The sequence below is a fragment of the Perca fluviatilis genome, chromosome 6, assembly GCF_010015445.1.
Source record: "Perca fluviatilis chromosome 6, GENO_Pfluv_1.0, whole genome shotgun sequence".
Classification (NCBI taxonomy): Eukaryota; Metazoa; Chordata; class Actinopteri; order Perciformes; family Percidae; genus Perca; species Perca fluviatilis.
The window spans coordinates 5,853,459-5,876,088 of NC_053117.1; the positions used below are offsets into that span (position 1 = coordinate 5,853,459).

At 43.8% G+C, this 22,630-nt stretch overlaps 1 protein-coding gene across 13 annotated transcripts in view; it reads left to right on the forward strand.

Annotated features, from left to right (window-relative positions):
- arvcfb (ARVCF delta catenin family member b) overlaps positions 1–22,630 on the forward strand; it is a 293,798-nt gene that overhangs the window by 185,184 nt on the left and 85,984 nt on the right. For 9 of the 13 annotated variants that reach the window (XM_039802588.1, XM_039802587.1, XM_039802595.1 and 6 more), the window contains 4 exons: positions 4,489–4,647; positions 5,338–5,358; positions 10,784–11,418; positions 18,636–19,141. In XM_039802588.1, the coding sequence (XP_039658522.1) occupies positions 4,489–4,647; positions 5,338–5,358; positions 10,784–11,418; positions 18,636–19,141 (1,321 nt within the window). Of the gene's footprint in view, positions 1–1,965; positions 2,026–4,488; positions 4,648–5,337; positions 5,359–10,783; positions 11,419–18,635; positions 19,142–22,630 lie in introns of all 13 variants that reach the window. The other 4 variants (XM_039802599.1, XM_039802600.1, XM_039802593.1 and 1 more) reach the window with 2 other exon arrangements.

Genomic DNA, 22,630 nt, shown 5'->3' on the forward strand with positions numbered 1-22,630 from the left:
GCCTTGGCGGAGGTCTGTGCTCTCTGAGTTCCCTCCTAGTTATTCATTGTTTTAAGCACCGCGTGCCACATTTACAACAAGGATGTTGATTGGAGGCAACTAATCAGCACTGACCTTTTCCTGAATAGCATTAGCAGGCCCTTCCCAGCATAGCTGTGCTGTTTAGCCTGAGGTCAGTTGTACAAAATGTCTTTTCCTCAGCTCAGCAATGGTGTGTAAACAAATGTCTGTTTCTATGCAGCAGATTGCCTTCCCAATCATTAACCCCAATATTGGGACCTGGGAACCTTTCTCCGCGTGTAATGACCTAACTCAGCTCAGTTCAGGGTGCTAATTAACTCTACGTTACTGGATAGAGTGGAGCAGGTAAATAGAGAAAGTTTTCAGTTTCTTGGTGTTGCTGAAAGAGGTTATGCATAGAGACTGAAAAACCACCACATAGCTTGTTTAAGACCAAGAAAGTGTGTTTAGAGTGAGTGGGCGAGAGGTGGTGGTTGAGCCAAACTAACAGGACTGTGACACAGGAGACCGGTGTCTGTGCCCCGAAAGAAACATTAATTCATTGAGTTACTTTAACTTTAGGGTAACAAACGGAACTATGTCACATTCTACATCACATGCATATTTGTCATGTACTTAGGCACGGAAGCGCACCCAAGTGAAGTAACCATATAAATAAAATGTGACGTGACAAATAGGGCTGGGTATCGCCAATGATTTCCCAAATCCAGGGTTTTTCCTGCATAGAGAAATTTTTGGCGCCCCCTCAAAGAGATATTAGCCAGCCCCAAAGGAAAATCACCAGCACCAAAATGTTAAGAAATGAGAATAAAAATAGCAATTCAAATCCTCTCTAAATTTGTTTAAGAGCAATTTGCCAAACAATCGTTGAACAAGCAGAACAGAAACTTGACTATGATATGTATCAAATTATCAGACATAACAGGTAAATGCATACATTTCTGACAAATAAGGTAACACAGGTGGCCGGGTTGGCTCAGTGGGTAGAGCAGGCGCACATATACTTAGAGGTTTATGCCTCGACTTAGAGGTCCAGGGTTCGAGTCGCACCTGAGACGATTTCCTCTGTCTTCCCTCTCTCCCCCCTTTCTCACCTAGCTGTCCTATCAGTTAAAGGTGGAAAAGCCCAAAAAATAATCTTTAACAAAAATTAAAATAAAATAAGGTAGTTCTTTTTATAATGCACCAGGTTAATGTTTACATTGACCCCGAAAAAGTTAGTTTGAAGTATGTTTTACTGAACAGGACTTACATGACAGTCATTGAAAAGGCATATATTAAAAGAACGATTTATTAATAGATATCGGGTCACTCTAACAAAGATCGAGTTTCATTGGAGAATCATTTATTTTAACCCAGCCCTAGTAACAAATGTTAGGATTTGAACCTATAAATCTAGACTAGTATTTATTTATTTTTTTTGCCTAAACCTAACCAAAAGATCCTCAACATAAAAAGTTGCAAACTTTTGACTGATCAGCAGGAAGGACTGCAGATCAATAATGACAGCGTGGGGCTTTGAAACCTGAGAGGAGTTGGCCAATCAATGGAGAACAGTTCACTTGTTAGTGTGTCTTCCAAGATCCAAGAAGAATACAAGCAGTCTCCCTCCATGAGGCTTGTTTCAACTAAACACAGTGGAGAACACTCCTTTTCCTCTCGCTCTCTCCTTGGCCTTCACTCTGTCTCTCCCTCCAGCTCGGTGTAATTGGTCAGACAAAAATAGGCTGCTTGCTTCACTAGTTTTTACTGTTTTTCTACTTGAAGTGAATTTGAAAATAGTTGAAGATATTAGGGAGGGTGGGATGCTCTGGGAGTTTTTATTCTTTTTCATAGCTTTGATCTTTTCTCTTTGGTTTAAGATTAATGGGGGTGAAAAGGTAAGTTGAAAAACTGCATTTTGAACATAAATTGGTTAGTGTTTTTTTTTTTTTTTTTTTAAAGGAACAGAAAGTGGACACTATAAAAATGGCACGTCAGACACCCTGAAAAAATCTTCCAAAGGTCAGTTACAGCTATCTGGACTATAAGTACACAATGCCCTGCTTCCTCTTTTTCTCTTTAAAAGAAAAGGTAACACTATACTCTCATGTAGGTATCTACATAAGAGTGACATGACGTGAAGACATGACACATGAACCCTAACCCTAACTTGTCATGACAAAAACCGAATAACAGTTACTAAAAGAAGCGTTGTGTCATAAACGTTTATAATGTTTATGACACCTTCATGACAGTGTCATGTCACTCTTATGTAGATACCTTCAAGCAAAGTGTAACCAAAGACAAAACTCCAGTTCTACTCCAAGTCTTTCCCTCTCCACCCCCCCAATCCTTTTGATTTCTTCTCCCTCTCCCGGCTCCGTGCTGTTTTGTTCTTCAATGATTGCCTCAAAGGCCTCCCTTCCCCCCCTCCATCATCGTCGTCCCACTTATGCAAAGCAGCGGGCCGTGCCAGGGCGTTGCACCTTCCGACCACTGACTTCATATCATCTGCCATCAACAGGAAGTGCAGCAGGAAACATACTTCTCACGCATTCACACAGGGTCAGGTTGGGTACATCGGAGGGACTCACTTTCATCCTTAACCCATGGACACTCTTTCTTCAAATCCATGGCCTCCAAATGAAATATAAATCAAAAGTAGTGCTCCAGGCTTTTTTGCTTGCCTTGAAAGAGGCTTTAACTCAATTTCAAGTCTGAAGAGGTGAGGAGTTGCTAGCTACCCTGCATTGCGGTCTTTGGATATAATATCAGGGCCAAATAAATCATCTTCTGTCAGGACAAGAAACAAACTATGTATTTAGTGTTTTTTTTTTTCTTGTATATTATATAGGCATTGTCAAGAGTGTGTGTGCTTACAGATGTATGATTGCGAGTGCTCTTTCAAGACTTCTGTTCTGTGGAACCTAGTCTTGTTACGTAGCGATAGTCTTGTTACGTAGCGAAGGGTGTGGAAATCTGAAACTGTACCATAGTTTATTTCCATAACCGCAATCTTTCGAATCCACTTTTGCTAATTTAGCGGCGGAAAACAGGGTCCGTGGTCCGCGCGGCATGGTTCAAAAGGGTTGTACTTAGTGTCTTCATTAATTCATAGGTGTGTTTTGGGCGTAACATGCAATAAACCAATCAGAGAGTCATCTCCCATTCCCTTTAAAAGCCAGGCGCGTTTGGACCTTTGCGCATTGCTATTATGATGGAGGATTTGCTGAGCAGGAAGGAGAGATTTTCAGGAGAAGAAACTGATCTGCTCGTGTGTGAAGTGAAAGCGCTAGTAACCATAGTAACATGTAATATAAAATATATAGATATATACAAATACTATTTCACATTGTAATATCTTTTATTTTTAATCTTTTGCATGTGTGTGTGCTGCTGTGCATTCCTGTTTGTGTAACAAGCATAGCGTGTGCGCGTTGTGCATACGCCTGGGAGCATTTTACTAATACGCTGTTAAAATAACTATGAAATGCTATTGACTTTAGACCAGGTTTTTGTTGGTCAATGGCGCCATCACTTTCCGCTGCCTCAAGATAGCAATATGCCCAGAATGCACCTGAACACACCCTTCCTGTAAGACCAGCACGCCCATGGGTGAACAGATGGGTGCAGGTGCATTTGTTATTTAAATGACGTGGGCGCCGGACGGGAAACTGACAACTGCGTCGTTCTTAAACTAGCGAAGACATTTGCGTCGGGCTTTGCGCTGCGCCGGGTGCAAGATAGTTGCGTATCCTTAATCATATCAAAAGTAATACTTTATTTTGCCATGTGTAGATATTGTAGTCCTACATAGTTTGAATTTATGACTACAAGCTTCTGGCGCTGTTCAAAAATGCTGTTATTGAACTTATGTTGGGTTTTTGCAGAATTGTCCAATATCGATGCTCTGTGATGTTGGGCATCTCAATGGTTCTTTAGATTGGAAATACATGCAAATCTGCATGACCTGTACGTAATTAGAAGGAGATCTACTTTGATAAGTTGAATATATTTGACTAAGTAATGTATGTTCTAAATATTTCCCATATTTATATTACTTGTAGTATATTAGAATCATTATTATCTTTGCAGTGACACGTCAAGTTTGCTTTTAAAAAAATAATATAAACAATTTTCCTTTATCTCCTCATCTCAGTAAGTTTTAGTGTCGTTATTTTCTCCACATTATTATTCATGTACTGTGTTTCACACTTTACATCCCTCTGTAGTTGATGCTCGAGTTTCGCATTGCAAATAGCGGGTGGCATTATATTTAATACCCTTCATTTGCAATGTTCTTATTTATGCTTTATTTTTCTCTGCTGGATTCTAATATAATTTGTTGCTGCAGTGGCCCAATTAAAGTTCCATCTTGTCGTATATCTAATGGAGGATTACCTGTACATGTTGGGCTGTTTTTCTCCCCGACTGAAAATGAAAATCTGTCCGTTAACTCTTGACTTAACTCGCCTGTCTGTACAGGAGCAGAGCCCCAGCAACGCCACAACCCTGGCTATGATGCAGGAGCCGCAGGAGGTGGTGGAGGAGACGGTCACCATAGAGGAGGACCCCGGCACCCCCACCTCCCACGTCTCTGTGGTCACCTCTGATGACGGCACCACACGGCGCACAGAAACCAAGGTAAAACGCAAAAGTGCATAGGAGGTGGCACCGATCCTGTGAAACGAGTGATAGTAAATACTGTATGTACAGTTGTTGAGTTTCAGGCTGTTTATTGACTAAGTATTTTCAGATCGTAATGCTGTAAGATGCCGTTAGCATAAAAAAGAAGTTCAACTTTGGAATGCTAGTAGGTTCATTTCATGCCGCGTTTCTCCTTTAATTTCGTAGGACATCATACAAATTGGTGTGCGCACATTTTCGTACGATATTGTACGATCCCATGAGAATGCGTTGCTCTTATACAGTCTACTGTGCAGAACTGATATTCAGCCTGCTACCTACTATCACACCTGAGCAGGACACCTCAGAGCAGATTAACCGTTGTGGTAAAGAGATTCCATTGAGCTCATAGCTGCGAAACCCCAAAGTGCCTTTGATCCATTTCAATATTGCTTCAAATTATGTTTATGGATTACCGCTTCCAAACAGCACGGTACTGTACCTCCTCTCCCAGACTTCCACCCCGAAGAACTCTAAATCCCATAATCCTACAGCCCAAAGTGGTTTCGTCTCCGCCTCATGGCTTCTTTATTTGATGATTGTGTTATTATGAGCCAACTCCCCAGGGGTTCTCCTAGTTTTGTGCGTCTTTAAAAGCGTCTTTTGTTGATTCGTCCTCTACTGTGTTCTGTTGTTTTTTTCTGTAAGGATATCTCATCTAACGTGAAGGTGAGTGGACTTTTATACCAGTATGGCTTCTTCCCCACCACGCTACCATTTTATGTGTGCCCATACAGGCTACAGCAGCAGTATGCAACACAGTCTGCTTCATCACAAGCTAAATAATTCTCCAGTCTATACTCTACAGTACTTCTTAGTTCACTGCTTGTTGCTTCCACCTTCTGGGATGAGACCCATTCTCTCTTTTTCAATTATTATTTCTTTTGCATGGTCTTCTGTCTCCTACTTTTCATTATCTCTATCTATTAAATTATGTCTTACACCATCCCTAATTGAGAATATAGGAGGTGCAAAATACCACTGCTGAGCACCAATAACATGTTATACATCCCCATAAGTACGAATGTTGATATGAAATAGAAAGTGTCTTTAATCTTGTAATTACATCCTGAGGAGACACTATAAATCCCTGTGTCAGAAATTATAATTTCAATGACTTTTCACTTATTTAAGTTTGTCTTTTGCCAGCTGTCGCCTTTTGATAGCTTGTTTTTTTTCTCTTCATTTTTGAATGGTATGAATTACCATATGAATTACCTTTTTTTTTTTTTTTTACATTGGCTCCCCAAAGTAATTTGCTACCACTATGAATACCCCAGTACAAAAAAAACAACAAATAAAACATTTCAAGTGGCATCAGTAAACTGCAATTGCTCCAACCAGAATGTCCTCCTCTTGGTGTCGGGGTTATATATATATATATATAAAATAAGTATTTTGACTGTGTGCCTGTTCATTTGGTTTTGGAAGACACTCTGCATTTCACTTCTAAGTTTAAATTCATCACTCTGTGCACAGAGAAGAAGAATTCCCACAAGAATCCATGCCAGATTTCCATTTGAAAAACTTAAAATAAATCAGGTGGGGGTTGGAAGCTCTTCTTCCACAAGATGCGCTTATATTGCGACATTTTGCTTGGGATTTGGATGTAAACGTAGGCACACTCAACTGCTGCTGCTGCTGCTGTAGGCTTCCGGAGGAGTGGGGAGCGCTTGTGTGGAGCTCCTACTCCAGGGACTGTGAAACTGTAATTAAAAAGCCTGGTCTAATCCCTCATCAGGGAGGGCCCATTGCCCTCCAGCCTGTTTACTGCGAGGGGATTGGCCACACACACTCGCTCACACTCACATGCTTTTTTTTAATGCATTTATACGCAGACCTTCCTAGGGATAACACACACACAAGCATGTGCAGTAAAGCATCACACTAATCAAGGGCTTTGCTGCTGAGAAGAGGAGAACATGAAGGACGCTCCTTTAAAGCAGGGCCTGCTGGGAGAAGAGATCGGGTGCTCTCTGGAAGTCACTTTGAGGAGGAAAGGCAGTTTAATGCTCAGGGTAAACTTCTGGAAGCCAATGTCTTTGCGGTGGCAGATGGACCCGGGCCCAGCCGAGAGCTTACCCAAAGAAACCTCTCCCCTTGTCTTCCTCACTTTCCTTGTGTCTTTTTGTCCTCTCTGCATCTCGTCTCTCCGACTCACTACTTTCATGTCTTGTTTTTCACCCTCTTTCTATCTCTCTCGTCATCTCGCAGCAACTCCTAGTTTTATTTATGCGCTTATCTGTTCTTTTGAACCAAAGTCTCGCCTTACTGTCTAATGCTAACACACTCCTTTCCCTTGATGGCTCTGCCTCATCTGACAGCCGGAAGATGAAACACGGAAGCTTCTTCCATCTTCCTGATTTGCAGGCACATTTTTTTCTTCGGTGGTAAACATGTTTCTAGTTGATTTAGTATTAGCAATATTACTTGTTAGAATACTGGGAAAGGAAGACAAAAAAAATGGCATCAAGACAGAGCTACTGAGAGAATGTCAAAGAAAGAAGCTGGACTGATGATTGCACACTCAGTGTTTGTGCTCGGGGTCCGGGCAAGTTTCAGTTAATTCAGTTAATGCAGAAGGTTTTTCATATACAATTGGAAAACAACTCTGAACTGCCTTTCAATAGCAGATTAACTGCCGGTTCTATTTACGTTCTCAGTCAAAGTGAATTGGCCCGGACCCTGAATGAGTCTGAGCGTGTGTCCACGCTCAATTAGATCAACGTCCGTTCCTCCTGTCCCAGCATGCCATGCTTTCCCTTGGCCATCATCCAGCCCTCTCTTCCTGCCGGAGGACTCTCTGAATGGAACACCAGTCATCTCGTAGGAAGAGCTCAGACGGGCCAATAAAAGCAGCATTCCACCTCTTTCCTCTGGATATGAGCTAATGAGAGTTGAGGCAGACCACACAAACAAATAAAAGCAGTTTCACCAGCCTGCACACGCTGGGGAGCCAGCCATGGGTAGATACTGTAGGAGTTAGTTAATCAGGTACAGCTGTTGCGAAAAATGAGGTGCCACTGTTGAACAGAACAGAATAAAGAACAGACACATTTTCTGCTCAGAGTACATTACTTTCTTTTATTTCAGACAGACTCTCGACTTCAGCAAGCACTCTTTGAAAAAGTTGCTGGAGCGCAGCAAGAACACTCTCCTCTCTCAGATTGCATACAGCTATACGTAGCTTAAGAGTGTGCACGGCTGTGTCATTTTCAAACTATCTGCATTACAGAGCTGAACGCCTGGATGCATAATGACATCTAATGCAGGTTACTGAGAGCTCTACCCACCCATCCCTCCAACTCTAGGTGACCAAAGTGGTCAAAACCATCACCCGCCGCACCTATCATCCAGTGACGGTGACTGACAACTTGTTAGAGTCAAGGCCTGCCACCCGGACCCCCACCCCGGTCTCCAGCTCGCCCCCCAGCACGTCTGAGACAGAACCAGTAAAGGATGCCTAGCCCTGTGTGATGTTTGCCGTGTTCTCCCCTCCCCCTCCCCGATGTTCTTCTTACATCATGCTTTTAAAGATAGACCACATTTAGCCACTTTGGACTTTCTAACATTGCGGAGAAACTAACAATTTCTGCTTCTCTCATTCAGGAAGTTGCTCTTTAAATGGGCTGAAAATGAATCACAAGCGTCACTATCACAGGCCTCTTAAAAATCTGAGTTGCTACCTCATCCTCTCCCCCTATCCCCCTGGTCACCATGTCCATTTAACTCGCAATAAATTGAATGCTGCAGAGGTTGTGAAACGTCTTACAGAGCTGTAAAGTGGACAGTTTGACGCCTGCTGCCCTGTCCTGCATTTTTAACCGTTCGGTTAGTTAAGGCCTGCGGTCGCTTCTAACCCTTTTTCAGTATGGCCAAGACGTTCCACACACACACACACACACACACACACACGTATATCTACATGTGCACATGTTCACATTTACTCGCACTCTCCTCCATTTTAGCAATTCTCTTTTAGCCCTGTTTACCCTGCTTCGCATATTTCATTTCATTTGAAACGCAGGCCCCTCGCTTCGTTTCTCCGTGCGCACCAGTTTAACGCCTTGTGAACTTGAGCGTACATCAAAGAGTGTTTAAAGACTGTGCAATGGCTCTCGTTGCAGCCATCGCAAATCGCCTAAAAAGCTGTTTTGGTACAAGGCAGCTGGGCATGTCAAGGCTGGGCAGCTGTACTGTAGCAGTCACCGTGCTCTCCTCTCAGCTCAGACAGCCAGAATAGAATAGAATAAAATATAATGATAAATAAAAGGTGATAAAATGATCAGATACGAATAAAATCATTTTGACATTATTTTCCATCTGGAACGCTTAGGTTCCCTTGTGAATCTATGTCTCTTAGGAAAGTCAATAAAGCATATTAACAAATTAATGTTATGCAATAAATGACATTTATTATGCCGACGTAATCGCTCCATGCAGGGTATGACATTCAGCCCTGGCCCCTGCAGTCCCCTTGAGGCCCAGAGTTAGCATTTGGACCCATGATCTGAACACCAAAACAGCCTAGTTTGGGTTCTTACCACCATGAATCCAGGAGGATGAAAGTGAGGTTGTTATTCCTAGGTCATACATATGCTTAAGCTAATGTGAAACAAGCAAATGAGCTCTTTATTTGTAACTAGCGCAAAGCCGAGGAGGAATGGCCACCAATGTACATTACTCAGTAATTACTGTGAACGTGGAGATGAACCTTGGCGTTCCTGAAATAGGCTTTGTTGTGTAGCTCACAGTCAGGGTGTAATCAAACGGAGCCCAGTGAAGATTTCTATTTGTCTCCGCCATGTTGAACAACAGATATGTTGTTTGTGCTTTTTGCTACTGTGTTGCGAGGGTTGATACTTTGTTGTGGTTTCTTAATATTGTTAACATGCCTTTGCTCGCCCCTGATTAAAATCTAAATTATGGCATTGATGGGAAAATAAAGAAAGCGTATTACAATTAAGAGGGCTGTTGTCGAAAATTAAACCTATCAGATGTGGGAATGAGCGGAGCAGATTTATTTATTTTTTTTTTTTTCTTCCTTTCCCCGAAAAATCACAACGGCCGTCTGCGCTCCTCAAGTGGGAACGAACGTCTCTGCGACACCTTGTCAGGCACAACACAAATTGCATCAGAACTGCATCCCTGCAGATGACTATTCATTTTCATCAACCTCATTAATTCTGAAGATGAATTTATCGCCGTGGACAAAATAGCCAATTATTGGCCACAGCAGAATTCCATGGGCAGCAAATTGGTTTCTGTATGGGCAGAGAGCCCAGGGAAGGGGGTAGCTGTCTGTAATTCTCCAGTCAGACAGCCTCAGAGACAGCACAGGAAGTAGACTTATTTAGCTATAGGATGAAGTGAGCGTGAGAGATGAATACATGCAGGTCTGGTTGTCACAGTCCTCCGGCTACAGAGTGTGATGCTGCCCTGTTTCCTTGGGGACATAAAGGATTCAAGGTCCAGTGGAGCTGTAGCGCTTCAAGATGGCTCTGATTCTGCACAATCCAGGGGACTCGGTGTACCAAGACAGCTCCTGTGTATATGCAGTATTTCTGCCACTATATGTTTTTGTAGAATCTAATTTTGGATTGAATGATAAGGAAATTATTTGCAACCAACTTCAGCATTAAAAACATCTCTGTGTGACTCTTCAAGAACCCATCATCTTATGAAACATAATTTGATGAAAATTGAATGCACCACAATACTCGCAGGGTTGAAAAATGGAGCACAACTAACTTTGATTGAATTAACACAAATTGACAGGTTTTCCTCTGCGTTAGGTTTAAAATGCAAGCTTTAATCTAGCTTTAAATTTGACACCAAGAACTGACACCAAAGTTATCATTCATTTTTCCCATTAATCCAGTTTATTTGTCTGCCTCTTTCACTGTGTGCCATTCTAACACAGTGTCCTGATCAGACAAATATCTCCGTTTAGTGGACAGCATGGTTTTCTGTGTATGTGCAGCCTGAAGACGATATGTCCACGTCGCTTTGGATCCAAACATAGGCTTGCTTTAATATCCTTCTGTCCTGTGATGCCACGCTGTCTGACAGGTGTATCTGTTCCCCTCTACAGGTGACTAAGATGGTGAAGACGGTGACCACGCGGACAGTGCGCCAGGTGCCCCTGGGCCCCGATGGCTTGCCCCTGCCCGAGGGCTCGTCTCCACTAGGCAACTACACCGACTCCATTGACCGGCGCTACATGAAGAATGGAGGCTTCATCACGCCTCAAGCAACCTCCACCCTGACGCGCTCCTACAACAACTCCTACAACGATTCATACGGCGAGACCCCCGAGAGCCAGTACGTCCGCCACTACGGCCTGCACGATGGCTACGCCGATTTGACGGACAACTACGGCAGCCTGTCACGTGGCGTCAACTTCCGGCCACCGCGCTACCCCTACCTGCCCAACAGCTACCGGCCGGAGAACAGCTACACGCTGCCTATTCGTAAGGATGACTACGGCCATGTGGCCCAGCCCCAGGTGCCTATGGGTAACAGCACTGTGGATCTGAACCGCTCGCAGCCCGAGCGCTTCCAGCCCGAGCCATATGGCCTGGAGGATGATCGCCGCAGCTTGGGCCCTGAAGAGGAGGAGCCGTACGAGCTGGAGCCCGACTACTCCACCGCAAACCGCCGCACCCTGCAGGGGGCCAACCGGGGTCGCACCCACCGGGAACCTCTTCGTGATGTGCCCCGAGTCAGGTGAGGATAAATGCAAAAAACTTAAAAAAGTAGAGATAATATTACAAAAGATATTACACAGATACATCTGCGTAACGGTGGTTTTAATACATCAGCACAAGGTGTTGATGCTTAAAAGCCTGACAGATTGTGTTAAAGGATTCAGCCTACTTGCAGGAGATAATGGTTTTTGTGTAGGCGTGCAAGTTCGTACTGTATACATGTCATTCTTTTTACGTTGGGCAGTGAGTTGTTGTTCATATGCATGAGTGCAGGCTTTGCTTTGTTATGAGAGGAAATCATCCTGTTAAGATGTGAGAGAATAAAGAATGCTTGTCTCGCTCTCGCCATAAAAAAGACTACATTACGCTGTGTGCAAGTAGACAGATGTCTCGTCTCCTTGAGCAACTTGCTTGAGAAAGGAAGCGAGGAGAAACAAGTCTTTTATTGCTATTTTGCTGGAAATGGATAGCGAACAAGTGTTTGTGTCAGTGGTAAAGAGGCGGGAATGATTTGAGACGTGAGGAGGGAAGGAAGAGGGGATGGAGGGGATGGAGGGAGAGGAAGGGAGCCTTGAGTCAGTCATCTCTCAAAGCCTTTTTTGCGCAACCTTTGTCGAGAGGAGTATAACCCCTGGCTCCAGCCGGCAGAAAAAAAAGCATGTTAGCCTCCAACAATAAGATCCCAAAATGGACTCTTGTCTCCTAATAGTTTCCAATCATTTCATTGCTGCCCAAAGGGAGGCCCGGAACAAATGGGTTTGACGACTTAGTGACTCTTTTTTTTCGAGCAGTGATCTGGAGCAGATGGATTTTTTTTTTTAAGTCCTCTGCACTTTTCTTCCAATCGGAGGGCAACGTGTTTGGGCCTAAAGCCAGATCTAAAGGAATAGAGCTAAGGGAGTCGATAGGCAGACAGGAAAGATTGTGTATTTCTGTCTGTGTGTTGTTGTTGTTGTTGTCATGATCAAAGGTGACGCTAAACCCAGGTTTGCCTGCTTGTTGTCAACGTGTGAGTTTTGCGTTTTGACCCCTCTTAATGAGGTTATGTACACACATGCATTCACAGCTAGCTAGGTTTAAAGGTCTCTGGATTGATGTGCATGTGTAGAAAAGCTCTGACACACACACACACACACACACACACACACACACACACACACACACACACACACACACACACACACAGTATCTCTCTTTCTCTATCACACACACACACACACACACACACACTAAATAAAAATCCACATCTTCAGAAAATGAGTCACTCCCCCATCCGCCTAGTGAGAGGCGCTTGCTGTGACAGGCAATTTGTAGCCTGCCTTACATGTGTCACAACACAGCCCTAACAGCCACATACACCCTTTACACACACACACACACACACACACACACACACACACACACACACACACACACACACACACACACACACACACACAGACATGTACACACGCACAGCCGCTAACATGAATGCCCTAACACAAACACACATGTTTGAAGCCACTCTGACAGCTGCCTGGCTAATTGCAGCGTAAAATAAATGCAAAATATTTCCTTCTGTCTTCTCTCCTCCATCTCGCCTGCACTCAAATCAGCTGACATCAAAACATTAGTATACGTTTTTTTTTGTTCCCCTCTCTCCGAGGAATGGTTACAATCAGCCCTCCCAGAATGCCCAGGCTCTCCTGTGCACTCACGATTAGTATTCTCCCAAAGAAGGGAGCGGCGACTCCAAAGTGCTGTAATGAATCTGGGAATTAAAGTGGTTTAATTACAGCTTATCGTTGCATTGCAAGCCCTCAATTACGCTCTGACAAAAATGAAGACATTTAGCACTAAAACAGCTTCCTGCATCGGCGCCAAGCACTCATTTTGTCACCGCCGCGGAGTCCATCACGTGTTGAGAACGGAGATGTATCTTTTCACCAGTGATGGAGTTCTTTGGACGTGTGAGCGTTCCTCACTCTCGGATCTCAGTGTTAATATAGCTCTAATGTATAGCTCTAATGCAGAGGATTCCATACACGCCACGATGGGTCACTGCATGGTTTCATCAGTATGGAAAGGGTGCGGGTCATATGCTTTTTGGAACATGGTACTCACGGTTCTCCACCAAATGAGGGAATATCTTTTCGTCACAATTTCTGAACATATTTACTGATGTCTTTGTTATCGATCTAAATGCAAATGTCTTTATGACTGAAGCCTCTTCCACCCTGTTAGAAGTGTATACACGCTGCAGGGCGTGACAGGATCTTAATATGCAGTACACCTATATGGAATCATTTATTATGCATCTCCACTCATTTACTCAGGTTTTTCTTTCATCGCCTGTCTGTAATAGTCAAGTGAAAATAATCGGAGCACATACTGTACGTGAGTGGTAAGACGTTTCAGGGTCCTGCAGTGTCATTAGCTGTGTTACCAGTCCAACATTTAGGTTATGTTTTGAAGTGCTGACTGTGATATATGTAGTTAAAAAGCTTTTGAAAGATGGCAGAATTGGATTGAATAAAACAACATTTTGACTAGAGCTGGGCTATATATCGATATCGTGACATGAGATTAGATAAGTCTTAGATTTTGGATATCGTAATATGGCATAAGTGGTGTCTTTTCCTGGTTTTAAAGGCTGCATTACAGTAAAGTGATGTCATTTTCTGAACTTACCAGACTACCCACTTAGTCATTATATCCACATTACTTATTATTATTTATCAAAAATCTCATTGTGAAAGCACCAATAGTCAACCCTACAATATCGTTGCGGTGTCGAAATCGAGGTATTTGGTCCAAAATATCGTGATATTTCATTTTCTCCATATCGCCCAGGCCTAATTTTGACTCAAGGCGGATATTTGTTTTTTTCAGAAATAGTTAAATTGTAATGTAAGACCTGTTTATATGATGTTAGTCTATATCCTTCATGTTCCACTTACAGGATTGCTCCGGTGCTGCAGGAAATTCAGCCGGATGCATGTGATCTCTGCAGGGTAAATCCAGACAGCTAGCTAGACTATCTGTCCAATCAGAGTTTTCTCTCGCACGACTATTTTGCAGCGGCTCTGTGCGGAGTTAAGCACTGCCCATGACGATTCTGATTGGTTTAAAAAAAATGCCATCAAACCAGAGCACGTTTTCCTCCCATCCCCGAATGCTCTGTGGAGTAGCCAGACTCTGCTTCAGCCCGCTTTGGAGGAGGGTCCGGCAGAGCGAGACTAATATGATGTAGACTGCTCTGCCTTTCTGTTTAATTTGAAACTTGGCGTTTTATCTACATGTCTAGTTTTGTTTCTTTGTCTTTGGTCGGTCTGTTTTTTTAGTTTTGGTCTGCTTTTTGGTCGGTGGTCATTTTTCTTCTGTACAAAATCACTTTAAGTGTTACATCAAAACAGATTATTATTTACCTTTTTATTAGTGCCTTGCTCATAGGCAGCAAGCATGTAGTTGTAGAGAATGTAGAATGTAGGGAGGGCAGGGCATCTTTTCACCCTTTATCCCCGCTCAGGCTTTGCAGATAATGAGCCCCCCCCCTCCACTGTCTACATCTGAATGCATCTTACTCCCTTTTCTCCCATCCCAACCCTGTGTGTTATTGTGTGTGTGACAGTGTGTGTGTTCATGCACCTTTATATTATTGGGTGTGGGTGTAGGTGTGTGTGGGTGTGTGTGAGAGACAGTATGTTTGTCCTCATGCCAGCGTGATTAATAGCTGCTTTTGAACTCTGCTACTACAGGGGCGTCTTTAAGCCAATCTCTAATGGCTCATCTCTCCTTCGGGGACCCGCTCTGCTGCACCTGCCTACCTGAAACCAAGGGTCTCCACGCACACACACACACACACACAAACACACACACACACACACACACACACACAGACAGATGTACAGTAGACACACACGTTTCACTTATCCCCTAATTGAGACTGGGGGGGGTGTCTTTCTAATCCAGTGGTGTCTGTAGGGAACGGCTCGTAGAAGTGATTCCCCCCCACCCCCTTACTTGATTTTTCGAGACTTTCACTGAGAGCCAGATACTCCGTTGATTATTATACTTCCCGTCTGTCATGTTTGAGGTTTCTCAGAAGCATCCCATAAATTATAAAAGAAACTTCTACGCCATGTCACTCTCATTTAATTGAATGAAAACAAGCAGTGGATAATGCCATCAAAACAGCCTGCGAAATTAGAAAGTGGCAAGACATAAACACTCCAGCTTTGCTGTTTTTATTCTCTTCTTTCGTCTCTGTCCCGCGAAGACTCTTGTGCATCATAAAACAATTATTGCCCATAATTTAAAATGAGCAATCTGCTTGGCAGGAGCAGTCAGTGAAAAGCTCATAATCGCTGCAGAGATGTAATGTGTACATATGAGATGCAAACATCTTCTTGCGAGTGTCGAATCCTTTTGAGCTGATCTCCTTTCACGGGCCTGCCGAAGTAGAGGGTCAGCCTCCGCCGCGATTGAAGCATGATGAAAGTAATTGACGGGAGATGAAGGGAAGGAAGAATAGCGAGGATGTGACAAAGTCCAGACGAATAGACGAGCGAATAGAGTTTGCCGACGTGCATACATCTCGTATCTACTGTATCTGCTCATCTTTTTCTTCTATTCTTTGTGTCTCAGAACAAAACAAGCACACACACACACACACACACGCAACCCTAGATGAACGCACAGATACACAGAAATAGCCCGGACATTTAGCAGCTCCATTAACATGAGGAAAGTGATCTGCTGTAATAATGCTCGGAGCATCGCGTCTGGCTGCGGAGAGCCCTTTCGCATCCCGTGAATACACCCCTCCCTATACACACAATGGCGCCAATTTAAATGCAAATCCTGACATTCCCATCACTCAGCCTCACGACGCCTGCTTTAGCCAAAAGCCCCGCCGCATCAGCCCAGATCTAAACGAGCCACGATCTGCACAACTGTACATCTCGTCTGTGTGTGTGTGTGTGTGTGTGTGTGAGAGAGAGCGACAGAAAGTGTGCAAGAAACATAGTGTGACAGATAATGAAAGAAAAAGTCAAAGAGAGAGAGAGAGAGATACTGTGCATGACAGATATGGTGGTTATGTATGCAGCTCTATGCAAACGGTGATGAATATTCTGACCTCCTTGTCATGTCCAATATCCCACAGCAATCGAAAGCTGGTTGATGGCCTCCGAGTGTGGCAGTGTGTGTTCATATCTCAAGGAAGCATTTAGTAACCACCAGCACGTGCACACATACTCATACGCAAATTTCCCCCCGTTTTCCACGCACTGCAGTCATGCAGCTCAGTGTTGTCGCCAAACCTCAGAGCTGAAGTCGTCCTCCATATGATGATGTGCTGTAATCAGGCTTGATTGGCCACTCCTTCCATCCTGTGGTTACAGGCTGCCTTTAGAGGTTTGTGGCTCTCAAAAATGTTCCACAGAGCTGGAAAAAAACTACTTTTTGAAAGAACAATAAACAGTGATGATAAATCAGAAAGTTTGCCATTCAGCACCGTGGGTCTTTGAACTTGGTTAACTCGCAGCATTTGCACACAGGGCCGTATTCAACTGCGGTGGTGCCTCACTCCATCTCTATTAATCCTCTTTCCATCCATCTGAATAGGGGATTTAGTATCTCATTACATTGCTCGGCCAGGAGTTTTTCTCCCAGTTCATTTAGTATCGATTTCCCTGGCAGTAAAATGCACAAAGTCGTGCCATAAAAGCCAATATGTTGTTGCGAGGTTTGTGTAAAAGAATAATCAACAGAGGAATACACCAGAGTCGAGGCGAGATGGCATGCAGAGCCTCCCCATCCTTTCCCAGCATGCCTGGGAAGAACTGTAAAAACACATAATTAACATAAAGCTCATTAAAATTAAAACTCAGTCTGGAATTCCCTGCCAACCACCGGCGTTGGCCACCATTTTTTTTTTTTTTTTTGCACCACCAACCACCATACATCAAAGATGGTGAGAGGAGACCAGCTGGATTATGTAATAAGGATAAACAAGTCTCAAGCTGTGGGGCGTGGGGGGGATGATAAAGGCTGTGCATAAGTACACAACCCTAATTAAATTCCTCTCCACACGTCATAACTTTTCCCAACCAAACATTCTACCATCCGTTTTGGAGAACTCAGTGGTACGTGATCAAAAAGATTTTTTGCGGAACAAGTTTAAAAAAATCTTTTAGCAACTTGTCTTGGGTAACATGTTACTCCCTTGACTCTATCCTCGGAGTTGGCCCAACAAGTGAAAAATCGTTGCTATGATAAAAGTGCCTTTAAGTTAAATAAGGCGCCTGCACTGTTCCAAGTAGCAACAAATGATCTGTCATTGGAATTGAGTGACTATATTTTCAGCCATGTTCCCATAGAGAATTGATGAGAATGCCTTCGAAATAAAGAGAGCAGAGTGTAGATCATTGATCTACCCCCTTCCTACCCCAGAGGACCAAACTTATTTCCGTCATCAAAAATGAGAGCTCCATGCACTAACAGTAGTGATGCTAATGAGGCTAATGCTAGCAGAGAAGTCCCAGAGAGACGAGTCATTAACATTTTAGCAACTGCATGCTAGTGTTCGCCGCTGTGAGCAGAGGGAGCCCTGGGGCTATCGCAGGGGCTCATAGTCCTCCCTGGGGGGACAGTACAGCTCTTTCCTCTGTCCCTGGGGGGAAAAGACATCAAATCCCTTCTCTCCTCTATATGGTGGCTTCCTAAAAAAAAATAAAAATACTTCACAAGCCTTTCCTTTGGTGTTGCCTTTGTCTCTGTTTCTTTGTGAACTGCCTGTTTTTTCTTTGCGCAATCTTTTCCTGTCTCTCAATCACTCTCTCTAAGACTTTATGTTTGCTGATGACTGACTTGTTTGGTGCTACCACCTGACAGGGAGGAATAATAAGCGGAATGTTGCTTAGCGTATCACTCTTATTGCATTGGAATTACCACCCCAATCCCTCTGACTGACCTGTTAATAACAGATCCGAAGCAGACATCACCTTCCCTCTCTGTCCTGCACTCCTTCCCTTCTATCCTCCATCACCCACATCTTCTCACCTCTCTCTCACCCTGTCCTCTGCTTTCTCTCCCCCCCCTCATTAGTCAACTGCTCTCACCTCAGTTGGCTTCTCTCAAAGTCTTTCCCCCGGCTGCCTAATTCTTTTCTGAGACAAATCTGTCTGAGTCACCCTCCATTTACCTCGTCCATCTCCCCTTGTCCTCACCGTCCTCTCTCCTCTCGTCTTCCAGAGGGTACCCAGACGAAGCCATCGAGGCAGAGCTGATCGATGAGCGCCACCCCTACATCCATGGCATGTATTCAGCGCCGCTGGCCCAGCCCGAGAGGGGGAGCATGGCCAGTCTGGACCGCATGGGCGGCCGGCGCTCGCCGTCCATCGACAGCATCCGCAAAGACCCGCGCTGGCGTGACCCAGACCTCCCCGAGGTGATCGCCATGCTGGGCCACCCCATTGACCCGGTCAAGTCCAACGCCGCCGCCTACCTGCAGCACCTGTGCTACGAAAATGACAAGATTAAGAAGGATGTGCGTCAGCTGAAGGGCATTCCTGTTCTGGTGGGGCTTCTGGACCACCCCAAATCCGAAGTCCACCGCAAGGCTTGCGGCGCCCTGCGCAACATCTCCTACGGCAAGGACAACGACAACAAGGTGGCCATCAAGAACTGTGACGGCATCCCGGCCCTCGTGCGCCTGCTGAGGAAGACCAATGACATGGAGGTTCGAGAGCTCATCACCGGTAAGAATAAACCTCTCCATATTAAAACCCTCCAAATAATGTGACACAAGAAACACTTAACATTATTCTTATTAAAATGTTAATCGATACAGTACCTAGTCAGCAGGCAACAATCCAAGCAGGTGATCGTTTTCTGACGTCTTGTTAAGCCACTTTACTCCTGGTCACCGGGAACGTAGCAGGAACAAACTTTGTGTCTCGGGAGATGAAATGGTCCAGTAGATGTAGCACTGGGAGGCATGGCTGGGCAATAATTATTGTTTATTGTCTTGGAAGTGTGTCGTGATGATATGCCTATCTAATGTTCTTGGTTTACGATAGCTTGGTGTCATGCCTTTTTAATATTTGTGCAGTGCTCCAGACTGCGACCAAAATTTGAGAGTGTGCGACTGAATTTTACATCCAGTCGCACATGTGCAACCAGTAAATTTACCCCCTTTTTTTACACGTTAAACGTTGAAATTTACCTGAGAGTGCATAAGCGCAAGCTTATCTGTCCTCTCTGAAAATTGACAGAGAGCGGTGCTCCGACACAAACGCACACACTCGCACACACGCAGAGCTGCAGACGACGCAAACTACGTCGGCTGTGCAGTTTTGTTGAAGTCACAGTGAGTCATGGAAATGCCGATAAAGTGGTTGCAAGTGTGGTTACAGTTTTTCCTAACTTCACGCGGACAGCATTTGCTGTTGATTAATATGATATTAATGGCGAGCCGAAAGCGGTCGCGGTGCTGTTGATGTTACACTTCCTCGGAGACGAGCAACAGGCACAACAGTGGTTTCTATGCCCTGGTGACTGACTGACAGGCTGAGGTTCTAAGGCAAGGCAACTTTATTTCTACAGCACCTTTCAGCAACAAGGCAATTCAAAGTGCTTTACATGAAACATTAAAGAGCAATTAAAAACGGTCATGAGGAAAATAAAACTAAATAATATACAAATACAATAATAAACAAAAATGTGAATATTTGGTTAGCATGTTGATTTACGGTGTGTGCCCCTAAATGTTCTGGTTGCGCCCCTAAAATTTTCAGTTGGGGGCCACTGTGCTCCTAGTGAAAAAAGTTAGTCTGGAGCCCTGTTTGTGTATGTTACTTTGCCTGCATTTTGTGTCGGTGTAAAATATTCTTCTAATGTCGTGACTTTACCACATCACCCAGTTCCACTGCAAAGCTTACAATGAATGACGCCTCACATACTTTATACACATTATTTATAATAAATGCTATCAGACATCATTTACAATTGCCTTGCCATATGTAAAGGGTTCCTATATTATGCAAAAATCATCTGCATAGCACTGTTGCAGCCAAGCCTGTTGGCTGTCTTCTGTTAGTCTACTGTAGGAATACCTCTTTCTGTCTGCCTAATTAGTCTCAACTCCTTCACCACAGTAAGTATAAAAGTGCTGCTTTGAAGCCTTTTAAGCTGATATGATAATACCTTAGTATGCCAGGCCTTTCCAATCACTGGCTACATACTTCCCATCACTTAAATATTCTGTCCAGGAATATACAGGGTTGGCTGCCATAATCCCATACTCTGCATAGAAATGCAGGGCTGAGTCATACTATATTAACAAGCAGAATTTTTTGTGTGTTTTCCACACGTTTCTTTTTCCCAGCAGTATTCACAGTGTGCTTTTCCCCATCGCAGACCCCTTACATTATTTGATAAGTTTGTGCCCCCAGGCATCCAATATGGAAATATACAGTACTTGCTGAATTAGCATAGCATTTTGTAACTCCCCATATACTAGTGAGGGGAGATATCAATGCATTCAAAGCTGTAATTAGTCATTATTTTAATTCTAGTGAAGACACATTTTGAGTAAGTTGTCTTGGAGATGGCTCTTCTTACCACTTGTAAAAAGAGTAACAAACGTCAATGAGCTAATTAGTCGTTCATAAAGCCATTTTCTTTCAATGGGGGGGTCACAAAGCTCACAATCAGGATTTAGAACAAACATGATGTGATTACTTTATGACACTGTACTGTAAGCAGAAAGAGGCAGATAAAAAGTGAAATGATTCTCCATAGAAAAGCAGGTGACATATGAACATTGATTCTAGAAGAAAAAGCTATTGGCTACAATGTGTAATGGAATATGTTTTAATTCCTTTAAGAGGAGCTATTGATTCAAACGCCAAACCATGGTAGGGTTTTTTCTCCTTGACCTGGTAAATGTCAACTGGGAAATACTGTGTGTGTGTGTGTGTGTGTGTGTGTGTGTGTGTGTGTGTGTGTGTGTGTGTGTGTGTGTGTGTGTGTGTGTGTGTGTGTGTGTGTGTGTGTGTGTGTGTGTGTGTGTGTGTGTGTGTGTGTGTGTGTCTTTCCAAGTGCTCAACTAATCCCCAACCAACATGATTGGTTTGACCTGACACACTTTGGCTGGTATGCATGCACGCTTTGCCATCGGAGAATGTTTTCAGTGCACACATGTGAAAAATGGGGAACCACTTAGGTACTTGACCTTTTGTGAACCCGCCAAGTGTAAAATACAGTATATTTACCACCACAAGACATGAAAGGGGTTACTTTTGAGCTAAATTCACATTTTAGGGAAGGAAAAGTTTGGGCCTTGGCAGCTGTACATGCTTTTTTTTAACGGGATGTCATGCTCATGTGAAGATCTGCAAGGCTGCCTAAAGAAGGAATGTCAATATTGCCGGCTTCAATCCAGAGGTGTTGATAGTGATACCAGTCCTAAAAAACATGCTTGTTGAACTGTGTGTGTGTGTGTGTGTGTGTGTGTGTGTGTGTGTGTGTGTGTGTGTGTGTGTGTGTGTGTGTCTTTCCTTTGCGGTGAGCGATGACTGTGCCGCAGCACAAATGATTGCCTTTACAGCACCGTGTTGCTCCCCATCGTAGCTAAAAATAACCCTGCACCACAAGACAAGGAGGACAGAATGGAGGGAGGCTTTTAAAAAAAAAAGTCTCCTCTTTCCCTTTCTCACTCATTATTCACCCTCCCTCGTTCAATCTAATTTTTTCTTTCCATTCATTATCTACACCCTCGCTGATTTTCTCTCTCGCTCTCTCTCTCTCTCTCTCGCGCTCTGTGTTTTTTCTCCCTATAGTCTCTCTCTCTTTCTACAATTAAATATGGGTTATAAATATAGGCCCCTTTTCTAAGTCCATGTGTTTTAAGAGTTTCGCTGTTGGAGTTTGTGTGCTGTCCCTGTAAAACCACAGAGAGCTCTGTTTTCGGCAGGGGGAAACGGGTGACGTGGAAAGAACCAAGTGGTTTTTATTTTCCAACACACAACAAAGACGGACCAGTCGTTCATATTTTTAGAGCTGTGTACCATTCAGAGTAATTCTATTTTTCCTCCCGGTAGGCTCTGGGCTGTTTGTGCCCTCCAGCAATTCTCTCTCTGGAAATGTAGATTATTAAGCGGATTTGTCTCCTGTTTATCCTTCAGGAGATGTCTGAGTTTTGTGGACTGCACTCAGGCAAGTGCTTACTGCTCGCCTTTGTCGTT